The 12,550-nt window shown below is 35.5% G+C and overlaps 1 protein-coding gene across 2 annotated transcripts; it reads left to right on the forward strand.

Annotated features, from left to right (window-relative positions):
* Positions 1 to 1,416: 1,416 nt before the first annotated feature.
* si:dkey-7j14.5 (CD20-like domain-containing protein) lies at positions 1,417 to 11,528 on the forward strand. 2 transcript variants are annotated; one of them, XM_022673586.2, is made up of 10 exons: positions 1,417 to 1,673; positions 2,770 to 3,418; positions 3,706 to 3,800; positions 5,701 to 5,811; positions 6,245 to 6,301; positions 8,409 to 8,525; positions 8,957 to 9,025; positions 9,939 to 10,052; positions 10,274 to 10,335; positions 11,315 to 11,528. In XM_022673586.2, exons 3-10 carry the CDS (start codon positions 3,741 to 3,743, stop codon positions 11,388 to 11,390), a joined length of 666 nt encoding a protein of 221 aa, XP_022529307.1. In that variant the 5' UTR covers positions 1,417 to 1,673; positions 2,770 to 3,418; positions 3,706 to 3,740; the 3' UTR covers positions 11,391 to 11,528. The 2 variants fall into 2 exon arrangements, with proteins under 2 accessions (XP_022529307.1, XP_022529308.1); XM_022673587.2 differs by lacking the exon at positions 8,957 to 9,025 and having other exon boundaries at positions 1,418 to 1,673.
* Positions 11,529 to 12,550: the final 1,022 nt, after the last annotated feature.

A 12,550-nucleotide genomic window follows, 5' to 3' on the forward strand; every position in this document is an offset into this window, starting at 1 on the left:
CTAGTAACTAGTACAGTGCATAATGGGTGTTAATGATAATAATCGCTGTGGATTGGCAAAAACTAGGCAATGAGATATTAAATGATGCACAGGTTTGGAAGAAATATATATATATATATATTTTACATGTAAACTGATTAAATGTTTACATGTTAAAAATCAATACTGTATTTAAATTATATAGTATTGAAGACAAAATACCTCAATACATTTTTTTCGTACAACCCTAGTAAAAATCATGATATCCAATGTTCAGTGCTTGTTCCAGACAGGGAAGCCGAATCACAATCTAATGTAAGGCTAGGCTACTGGTAGTGATGCTACCACAGCAGGCCTTGCAACAGCTCATGAGAAAAATGCTCTTTTTTTGTCTGTGCTTCTTAAACTGGCAGCCCAAGTTTTCCTCAAAATGTTTTTTGATATAAAATATAACTTTAATCTCCTAATATTATTTTTTTCTTTAAAAAAATGCCATAACATACGTCTTTTTACTTGAAATATTCCAGATGAAATTTTATTCTCGTAATATTAAAGTGTATGTATGCCATGCCATACAGATTTTTTCATGAAATATTACAACTTTAATCTCATAATATTAAAGGTTGGTTCAACTTTTTTCTCAAAATGTTACAAGTTTTTCTTCTTGGAACGCCATACCATATGTCTTTTTCCTTGAAGTATTTTTATTTTTTTTGTTTCTTAAAAAAACATATTGTACGTCTTTTCCCCAAAAATTATAACTTTAACCTCATAATACAAGATTTTTTTTATTATTATTTTTTTTTTAGAAATGCCATACCGTATATCTTTTGTCTTGAAATATTGCAGATTTAATCTCTTATTAATACAATTTTTCTTTTTAGAAATGTCATACCATATATCTTTTTTTCTTGAAATAATACAACTTTAATATTGTAATTTTACAAGGTTTTTTTTTTTCTTAAAATCACATACCGTATGTATTTTTGCTTAAAATGTTTTACTTTTTTTTAAATCCTGTATGTCTTTTTCCTTAAAATATTACTACTTCAATCTCGTAATATTTATACAGTTTTTTTCTAGAGATTTCATACCCTAACTTACATCTTTTTTTCTTGAAATATTACAACTTAAATATCGCGATATTACAAGTTTTTTTTATGGCATACCATACATATTTTTTCCGAAACATTACGAGTTTATTCTGTGTCGAAATTAAATATGAAGGTCTGTTATTTGGTAGTTCCCTACACAGTTCACTATATAGAAAATGTCTAATAACTGACAATTAAATGAGCGAACCGTTCCGTACACACTCTGAAGTCTCAGTTAATGAATCAGTATTCAGAGTGACCGAATCGAATCGCGGGTGCTCGTTTTATCCGGATTGGCGACAAGGCTGCGTTAACTAATTACTAACTAACCTAGTTTACCTAGACTTAGCTAAACTAAGCTCGGTTAGCTTATCTGGCGACGTCAAGAACTCCAGATGTTCTCTCTCGTCCGCGGCTTGTGGACAAAACGGACCTTTAGGAAGGATATTTGGGACGTTTTTTTAAACAGAAAATTCCTGTATAAAATATGTTCTGGGACTCTGCAGTATAAAACAGACTGCAGCAGAAACCTGACTGTCGAGCCGCTGTCTGTGGGCTTAGCGTTGGGTCGACCTCCACACAGAGCTGAGAATTCCACAGGTTAGTGGTTTAAGGGTTTGTTAGATTTTTGGGGGAGGTTTTTATGCTTTTATTTAACTATAACAATAACAATAACAAAAATGTGCAGACTTTACAGTCAGGTAATATAACTAACTATTTCAAACCTATTTTGATTAACAGTTTTAATTAGTTAACTTATTATTTAAAGAAACAAAACTACAACATTGTTAGCTATTTTTAATGGCTCAAACTTAAATGTGCTTTAAGAGTGATAAAAGTGGTAGTCCATATGGCCCTAAAATAATATCAGGATATTTCATGATATTTTCGCAATAATGATACTTTTGGTGATATGACAAAACATTACAACAGATTTGTAACAGAAGTCAATGGACCAGAATGTCATCATACTAATAATGCTCTCCAAATATCTCATTTAATCCAGGATTAAAGTAAAACAAATGATACTGTACAGATATGATCTGTCTCTAGTATATATAAAATAGAAAATGAGAACAGTAATAATTAGAGCAGGGTTATATGGCACGATATTTCAGGGTGCTTATAAATAAATTCCCAAATGATACATGCCCTCAGATTTTATTAACTTGGAAAATGTGTCCGAGTGTGTTTTAGAGGCATGTTTAGCAGTCAGTGATCTCTCACTAAGAGGTACATTACCTAAAAGTAGCTTCAGAGAGCCTGTTTTTGGAGTAGCAAGGAACATTTTTGCACCCTCTTGTGGCAAGACCCAGTGTCTGATTAGAGTCAAGACGGAGGCTGGTTATGGCTGACAAAAGTTTCTGTCATGTAATTATTGATTTTATATATATATATATATATATATATATATATATATATATACACTGTATTTTAAAAAAAATAACAATACACAAATTATTATTAAATATTATGTTATAGTCTTATTCATACTAAATTAACATAACTTTTGGAAGCAAATAATGGTGCATTGCGTCCTCTACCCAGTGTACGATAGATTTATTGGAGAAGGTGATGTGTTAAGCTGTTATGTACATTGATTTGTACACCTTTAAATGGACCTTGCGTACTAACACTTTTGATCTATATTAATGGACATTGATAAAAAGATTTGTTTCTATTATCATTATCTCAGACAGCTGCATCAGACTCTGCTGGTCTTGACAACAACGACTGGGTTCAGCCACCTCACCCCCCAAGACTGAGACAAGACTACGTCCATAATGAGGTCAAGAACGAGACGACTCATTTATGATCTCAAGACAGATATTTTAAGATGGAGAGAGGACCTGAGAACTACAACACAATTATTACTCTTTATTTCAGTTGACTGGGCTGGACAGGACAGGACAGGCATCTGTCTACATATCCTGTAGGATTTTAAATCCTAGTCCTGGACTGAACAGCATTTTGAATAGAGATTTTGCAGCTTACTTCAAGACCGTATAGCTGTGCATTGTCAGTAGCCCATTTCCTGCAGACTGCCAGACTAGCCCCAAAAATCCTTTACATAATTGATAACTAGGTTATAAATACACCAGCACACAAGGGCTCCTCCATCATGTGAAGTGCTGCATGGGTGTCCTGTCGAGTGAGAGAGGCAGAGAGAGAGAGAGAGAGGGGAGAGAGAGCAGCTGCCTGAGTTAGTTCTTCCTTCCCGTCCAATCGCCTCCCATGATTACATCAACAGTGCTGCATCGTGCTCGCGCCTGGGCTGCAGCGACCCCTCCTCTATTTTTGCACGCGGATAGCTCTCTCTGCACAACTGCACTTCACACAGCAAGGTAAGTGTGTTACATGCCTTATTAAAACACACACCTGTACATCCCACACACACATATGTATATACTTAGCCACATACACATATGCAAATGCACTGCTGAAAATACATCGATGATATTCATGTTAGAACCCAAGCAGGGGATGGCTTACTTTTAGTATGTGCTGTAGATGCTGTAGAGGAGCATGCAAGACTGCATGTGCATGCATATGTGTGTGTGTGTGTATGTGTTTGTGTGATGCTGTTCAGCCCAATCTGCAATCATTATTAACCTGCTGTATTTGGTGACAGTGTTTTCGCACACAGTCCTGTCTGAAACACTCGCGATGTCGCTGTACCCGTCTCAGATGAAAGCTTTCAAAAGCGCCGAGCCCAAAACCCTCGGGGTGAGTGTCCATCTGTATCCTCGCTGCCTCGCTCGAGCAGGACCACACTACAGCGGCTAAGCCTATAGCCCATATAGCCTATCGATGCATGCTTCCACACTGCTTCACAGCAGAGCTATCAGTGAACTCCTGGATCTGACACTGTTACTGGGGCAGTTCATTTCTGTACTGGGTTACATTTATACAGCGCTGGTGTTGGCTTGGCTTCAAAACAAAGGAAAGAGCTGATATGGTGCCTTTATGAAATGATAGCAGGCTCCCAGCCAAGGAAACGCCCATATCCAAAACACGCACGCACACACCCCAGCACTCCCGCAAGTAAACAAACAAGCAGGCAAGCAGAGGGATCAGCAATGACATCCATTTAATACCTTTTATCATTATTTCCCTTTTGGCAACACATTTGACAATTTCAATTGGGAACAAGCCCTCCAGTAAAAAATAAATCAATAATTTAAACATGCAGAATCTTTTTTTTTTTCAATCCTGACATTGCTGGCATTGGTGCAGTATTGGGTTTTACATATTAGCAGCCATGCAGATATACATATTTATATACAACACAGACACTAGCATTTAGCTTTGTAACAATAGTATGATTTAAAGCAAAAAAAAAAACACTTTTGGGTGTAAAGGGCAATAAAAAAGCATACATAATTATTTATTACTACTCTGATATTGCTTACAGTGTTGTATTGTTTACTAAAAAGTAGGATTTTATATATTTCTTATTTAATGCAGGACAATAATAAAAAAATATATATTATTTTTACATAATGTAAATATGGCACTTGTTAATGCCATATAATTTAACATATAACCATATAACATTTAATAATTTAAATGTTCACATTATTACACTTTTACCACTTTTATCACCTTTAAAGCACATTTGAGAATTTGATTTGGAGTGCATTAATTTATTAGACATTGCTGACAGTGTTGTAGTATTGTTTCTGTAAATAATTTAGGTAGAAGCTATATTTAATTATCATTTTCGAAAACTCAGTTATATACAAAAATGTGTTTATTCTCACTAAATGCAAAACAAATATCCTTTAGAAGAAATATAAACAAAAAACACTTGTTTATTAATCATTTAATCAAATGCTCACTGAATTTCACCTTTCATTCCTTTTTTTTTCTTTTCGCAGAATTTGAGTGTGGGGTGCAGTTAAAAAAATATACACATTATTCCCTTTAATTCTCATGTATACTTGTATGCTTCAAAATTAATAGTGGTTTACACTGAATACATTTAATCGGGAACACTGATGTAAATGGACTAAAAAGAACCAGTGCACATTATAAATGCTACTAGTGCATTCTCTTTCAACACTATATGCAGTTCTTATTTTGATGTCTGACATTCTGCCATAATGTAGTGTTTGTACTGTTTCTAGCTGTTTAGTTTATATTTACTATAGTTTTGTAGTATTTAGAGCAGAGTATGTCGGTAAGTCACTCTGATCTAACATGTTATGATGACATTTTTGCTGTGATAATAAATAAAAACTTGTATTACCAAGTGAAATAAAAAGGAAATAAAAAAATGACCTAACTTTAAATGCTTAATTTACTTAAAGCTTAATGTAAATCACAACTTCCAAATAATACTCAGAATGCTGTTCACACTCTTTTAATTGTTACTGTTGTAACTAGTACAGCAATACTCATTTACTGCATTTTCAGCCTGTTAAGTCTGTAGCTTGCACTTGGGTATCACAGACAATATTGACATAAACAAAATAGAAGCAAGTGGGCTAGTTCTGTTACAGCTGACCCATTTTTCTCTTCTTTTCTAATTTTAGGAAAATGGTTGTGCTGATCGATAGTATACTGCAGATGTGACAGATAGGAACACTCCAGAGTATTTCATTAACAATTATTTCTTCTGTAGGCAGTGGAAATGATAATTGGCACGCTGACAGTCATTCTGAGCACTATCGTCTATAAACTGCACTACCATATCCAGCGGGAGATCATCATCCTCATCATAAATGGTGCTCAGGTATACCCCGGATTTCATTACATAGTAAATGTGAACTAAAAAATCTACTCAGGCCAAAGTTTTCCCTGAATTGAGGAATTTCATCTCAGGATTTTGCTGATTTAAGGGTGCATATTTACATAAGATTAGGTGTTTTTGTAGTGTATATGCATAATATTGATTGTAGTAAAAGTAGATGATTTATGTCTTAAAATACATTGGTTATATTTAATAAACAGATCTGTTATAATAGTACTAAATGAATGTGTAAAATTGGCTTTTGGTTTGATTTTGGACAAGTTAAATTGCATTTCGTTGATCTATGCTGTACATGTCATGCTCTAACATATGTGAGGCTATTAGCATTTTGTTTAGCTGTGGTTTTTAATCTTACCATTTAAAACAGCCCTGCAGAAGTGATATAATGATTTTCTTTTCTTTTTTTTTTTTACAGCTCCTTATTACTGGAATTGTGTTGGTGCATGCTGGCAGGAAACCTACTAAATGCCTGGTATGAATTTATATATTTTCTAACATACATTAGTTGTATGTAAAATTCTTTTATGGCTTCTAGGCAAACCAGAGACAATGGTGTATGCAGTATACCACACTTCAAAAAGGCCATTTAGAGTCCTGTACAGTAATAATCGCACAACAAAACAACTGAACATATGGTGGAATAGGTAATAATGTGCATTTTAGAATAGGAATCTGATCTCATTTATGATATTGAGCAACCCATAAACAAGCAGGACATTTCTGACGTTGTATAATTAATGTTTGCAATAAACCCTATAAAGTGTTCTGATCCCAGAGGCTGCTGGGCAATTGCAGTTCTAAAACTTGGACAACGCCCAGTGCTGATAGAAAGCTAAAATCTTGCAACTTCAGCACCTTAGACAGCTCTGCATTTTTATTGGTGAAAAAAGGTATATTGTCTAGATGTTGTCTGGTTCAGTTAAAATGTAAAGCATGATTTTGTGTTTGTCATGCTTGCCAAGTCTGCACAGTTTCAAAGGGTGGAAATATCAAGTTGATTTCTCTGCTTTAAGGATGAGACTTGGATCTTAATCTGCTGCTGCACCAGTGAAAATGTTAACTGCTCAATTTAAAGGCTGATATATTATCCCTGCTGTCATTGACAAAGAATAACATTCAGAAAAACATAGAAGTATTTACCACAAAAAATATTGTAATTTTACATTTTGCTATACACATTCATTTCCTTTATGTATATTAAAACAAAAGAGAAAAACAGGCATCATTGATATAATTTCATACAAAACTGGGACAGAAAAAAATATTGGCACCCTCAGCTTAATATTTGGTTGCACATGCTTTGGAAAAAAATAACTGAAATCGGTCGCTTCCTTTAACCATCTGCAAGCTTCTTACACCTCTCAACTGGAATTTTTGTGCACTCTTTGTTTGCGAAATGCTGTATACCGCTCATATTTGAGTGGCACCTTCTCCTAACAGCAGTTTTAAGATCTCTCCACATGTGTTCAGTGGACTTTAGATGAGAATCATTGCTGGCGACTTCAGAAGACTTTGTTTCCATCCATCTTTGGGTGCTTTTGAAAGTAAATTTGGGGTCATTGTCCTGTTGGAAGACCCATGACATAGGATGCAAACCCAGCTTTCTGACACTGGGCCCTACATTGCGACTCAAAATATTTTCATAATCTTCAGATTTCAGTCAAGACACCCAGTGCCAAAACCAGGAAAACATCCCAAAACATCTTTGAACACCCATCATATTTAATTTTCTGGAAAACCTTAAGGGGTGCCAGCACTTTCATTGTGGTCTGGGTCTTGCCACAAAGAAAGTGAAATTGGTTCACTTTCTGCTTTATACAAAAAGGCTCTCAGATGCTACTTTTTTTTAGGCCATTTGCTAGTGCTAGACATGCCCCTACGATGTTTTTAAAGACATTTTCTGTAGCTGACAGACAGTTGGTCTGAGAGAAGCAGAATGGTCATTTTGAAAAATTGCCTCTGCTCCAAGCTATCCGTCAACCAGACACAACCACCATCATTTTGGTTGTGTCAAACAATTTACGTGGTCCTGTATGGACTATATTGCCTGATCAACATTTCTGGGTTCATACAACACCGTTTAATCGGTTACCCTTTATAGAAATACAAGAGACACTAACAGCTCAACCTGCGTCTTCATGTGGTGCCTCTTAAACCAAGGTTTCCAACTGTAATTGTTCTGCAAGGTAATGCTAGCTCAAACACCAAAAATGTTTCCCAGGAGTGTCTTAGTGAGATTGCAACACTTCCTTGGACTGTCTAGTCCCATTTCTGAAAGCAGCTGTGATTCCAGCTTTGTCAACCTACAAGTGTGCAGGACCTACAGGCCAAGCTGCAAAATCTGTGCACAAATGTACTCCAGCAATCTATAACCGTATCACAGCTAGAGGTGCCCAACAGGGTAATGGAGAAATGTCCAGATTTACAGTTTTCCCCAATTAACTTGCATGTTCGCTCCAATTTTGTAAAAACTTAAATATATATCTAGATTAAAAAATAAGGTTTCATTTTATTCCAACAACTTCTCCTTTTGTCAATAAATGTAAGCTGAGTTAAGATTTGTCTTTATTTCTTTACAGGTGGGTACAAACATTGTTTTGCAGCTCCTGACCGCAGCGTTTGATATTGTTGGATTTGGTCTCATGGCCAGGCATATTCCTTTCCGTGGGGAGTCTTATTATTACAGAGACACTGAGGTAAACACCTTCTACCTACACTGCACATCTCTGCTTTGACCTGATCATGTTGTTTAATTAGCCTGTGTCTCACAGATACATAGACTGAGATGAGCCTGAGTTGAAAAAAAATATGAATATATGTTTTATGTTGAGGACTGGCTTTAAAAAGTTGGCCTTGGTTGTACCGAGATAAATACATTCTGAGTTTAATGTAGTAAAAATGTCAGCTTCTCATAATGATGCTCACATTGGAAAATGTTATACTTATATTTTTTGCATTTTTCCATTTTTACGGCTTGATCGTAACATATTGCAGTATTGAGTATTTTTTAATTCCCAGCATTTTTATATAATAGTTTGTTGCATAATGATGGGATGAAGGGTGGGTAGGGAGGGGTGTATCACCCGTGAGAAAGGTGTGACTCCAGGCTCTGCCCTGCTCCTTTCAGTGGTGTTGTGACCCACTCCATTCAGTTTGGGCTTGCTGTGGAGAAGGAGAGAGAGGGGGCCACAAAGAGGTGAGTTATATTCTGTGCTTTAATGTCCAGTGAGGAGTTTGTTACATGCACTTTTGGCCAGGTAGTCCAATCCACAAACTTTGAAAAGAATTTAAAATCATAAAAACATAAATGTCAAAAGTAGTTTGTCTACATCCCAATCTGGTTTTGTATAAATGGTTCTTAAGGGTTTTTAAACCAATAAAAAGCCTGATATTGTAAGTACTGGATTAGAAACTTTTCTTTTAGTTGATATATAACATTTTCCAATGTTCCATTTGAGCATCCGAAATGCTTTCCTGCATTAGAAGTAAGTGCATGTAGAATCAGATTCCCACACACAGGGATTAACATTAGACCTGAACTACACAACATGCTGAATAGAGGTACTCCATTGAAAGGAGTTAATCCCTGTCTGGGAAACTGATCCATAGCCACATGTACAGTACTGTGCCAAAGTCATCAATTTGGACATCAAGATAAGGAAAAAAACACTTGACTGGCAATAGAAGTCAATTGATAAAAATCTTAATTTCTGGCAATTTGGGTATTTCTTTTTGTATGTAAACAACTTTATGTTTTCCTCTGATATAATAAATAATAAAAGATAAACAAAAACTAATGTATTAACTGTGTAAGGCTTTTGCACAGTGTTGTACATTATTGACATAAACCAGATTAAGCTAAATCTTACATGTAAAGTGTCAATTTCCCAGACAGGGATTAAACCTAATCTTGGACTACACAGCATTTTGAATGGAGATTTAACTGAAGAGAAATTATAGTCTATAACTAGGTTTAATCCCTGTCAGAGAAACTGCACCAAAAAGATTGGATTTAGTTTTAGGCCAAATTTGCCATTGTCCGTAATGGGCTCATCGTGATCAATGGTTCTTATATATTTCTGTTGTTTTCTTTCTGACCTTATCTGCAGTTTTTGGTGAATGGGATTTTGTGCACTCTGATTGGTTGCTTGGTGCTGGCATGTATTATTGGTCTGGTCGTGGCACTTTTTGGTGTGTACGCCCTGTCTGTCAGTGCTATTAAGGTAAGTGCAAAAAACATGTTTTCAGGGTTGTTTTCAGGTCTGTTTGTGTATTGGTCAAGGTTACTGCAACTCACATGTTTGGATAATGAAGGTTAACCCTGTATAATGTGTATTTATGCAGTAGCTGGGCTAAAGCCATCAAATTCTGATGTAAACTAAACTTGTTATCGAGTTATTTAGTAGCTTTTAAGGTTTTATTTCTCCTCCATCTATGCCTTCAGGACATGACACCAATTCCGAACGCCACAGGAAATCCACAGTTCAGTGCTGGAGGACACACCAGGTCTGCAGTGCATGATGGCAACTGACAAGAATAAGCACATTTACAAGATAAGATCAACAATTTCAGCACAGTTTCACACCAATCAAAAAAAGATTGTTTCACCTACAAAAAACACTCACAGTAAAAAAAAAAATCTTTTGTGACAGTGTTAAGAGTTTGTATGTAGGTAAAGCTGGCTAGCTGTCTACTGTTTGGCTACTTTCTCACATTCAGGCTCGTGCAATTTTGATAGCTTAGCTATAGCTTAGAATCGCTGCTAGAACCGCATTCATTTTGCACCGATAGGCAATAGTTTCTTTGCATGAAAATGTAGAAGCAATAATTAGCATTATGCGCGAATGCTGTATGATTGTTTGAAACTGTCAGGGTTCAAAATAAGAGATTACTCTCAGAACCTATATCTGTACTGGACTACATCTGTTTGAGAAACACAGAAGAGCTGTGGTTTGGTAACAATGGGCCTCATTCATGAACCATGAGCAGAACATGTAAATCATATACAAAAACACTTGTAAATGCCCACATTAAAGTGTACATAGTCTCTGTTCGTAAGTACAAACTAAATTTGCACACTTCTGGCCACGTGTAAAGTGTGTATAACATTTTGGCACACTATTTGGCATGCTGTCTTTATGCACTTTAGTTTAAGTGGAATTAACAAATTATTTTAAAAAATAAAAATAAAATGACACTTGTCAAGCAAACAAAACTGTTTTTCTAATACAGCCTGTTATTCAGAGCAACTTCCAGAAGCCTGTACAGAGCAACTGGTTGCTTATTTTTATAACACATATTGTCAATTAGTTACTTAATTATTTTACTGTGAAAAAGTTTAGAACTTGTTGATCTTGCACTGTTGCTGTTTTCAGCAAACAGAGCATTGCAGATAGATCCATTTTGTTGTATTTTTACTACATTATAGAGCCAGTTTTAAGAAGGGAATGCACAAGATCCATGCTATTCCCTATTACCTGTACAGGTGCTGTCCGTGGTTGGCTCCTTGGATTCTGGAACGTTACAGCGGGAGATTGCTGACAGGTCAGGAATTTCTCTGAGTCACATACGTCTGCGACGTCGATTTCCTCGCTGTATCAAATTTCCTACAGCGAGCAACCAATGAATAGGAAGAATAGAATAAAAGCATCTTAATTGAATGCACTTTATTCAATAAAACTTAAACTTCCACATCAGAATAGTTGTCTGATTTGATTTCTCAGTCCAAGAAATGCGTCAAGAAACGCGCACATACAATTTTTGCCTTTTTTTTTTTTTTTTTTGCCTTTTTTTGCCTTTTTTTTTTTTACACATACACGTCTGGAGTTTACTCTACATTCGTGAATTTGATAAAAAGTTTGCAGGAAGTTCTATTTCACACATAATTTATTTGCAGTTTGCTCCCGTTTTTACAAAGGTTTCATATGTGAGGCCCATTGACGTGGTAAACTGGTGCATATTTGATAAACGCAACTCTGCTCTGTAGCTCTGTAGGCATCATTTGCATGAAACATCAGGCAAGTCAACCTAGTAAAAATGGGATAATACTGAACATTTATCAAGCTTTCCCTTAAAAAACAGAACTGGGCCCATTGCAGAATCGAGCTGGTCGACCCAAAGAATAATTTAAAATGACACAACAATACATATTGAATGACTAACCAGCTTATTTATTAGAAAAGACACATCTATTATATATATAAAACTAATATATGTTAAATTATATTCACATTTTCTAATTGATAGAACAGTTTGATGATTTTGCCAAAGAATGAAAGCTTGATAAATGTTGCCCAGTATAATTTAGAAAACACATCTGAAATTGCGTGTGTTTCTAATGGGGAGGAACAATTTTAGAATTATGAAAGCATTAACACAGAATAATGATTGGCATTGCTTGGCTTTTTTTGTCATCTTGTTTTATCTTTACTGATACTTCAGGAAAGCTATGATGACTGCCAACTTTGTAAGTGCCACCAATTGTGACCAAAATTATGGACACTAAAAAAACAAAACGTCAGAGGTTGAACCCTCACTCAAGGGCTCAACTGGTGTTGTAAAATCCTCCTGTGGAAGCATGTGTTGTCAGTTCACAATACTGTTTGTGTCAGTATATCATTGCCTTTATGACAGCATGTGAGATTTACATCGTGCCTGTATTATAATGATCTCTTTCTATGTAGTGATGTAAAAATGTAGGCAGTTTCATGTGTGTTTATGA

This window comes from Astyanax mexicanus, chromosome 6 (genome assembly GCF_023375975.1).
Source record: "Astyanax mexicanus isolate ESR-SI-001 chromosome 6, AstMex3_surface, whole genome shotgun sequence".
NCBI classification, from domain to species: domain Eukaryota; kingdom Metazoa; phylum Chordata; class Actinopteri; order Characiformes; family Acestrorhamphidae; genus Astyanax; species Astyanax mexicanus.

Bases quoted from the DNA above. Each gene is read 5' to 3' on its own strand.
- si:dkey-7j14.5 (XM_022673586.2), top strand. From the start codon at position 3,741: ATGTCGCTGTACCCGTCTCAGATGAAAGCTTTCAAAAGCGCCGAGCCC. The intron at 3,801-5,700 runs GTGAGTGTCCAT...TTTCTTCTGTAG, and splicing joins CCGAGCCCAAAACCCTCGGG to GCAGTGGAAATGATAATTGG. The intron at 10,053-10,273 runs GTAAGTGCAAAA...CTATGCCTTCAG, and splicing joins TGTCTGTCAGTGCTATTAAG to GACATGACACCAATTCCGAA.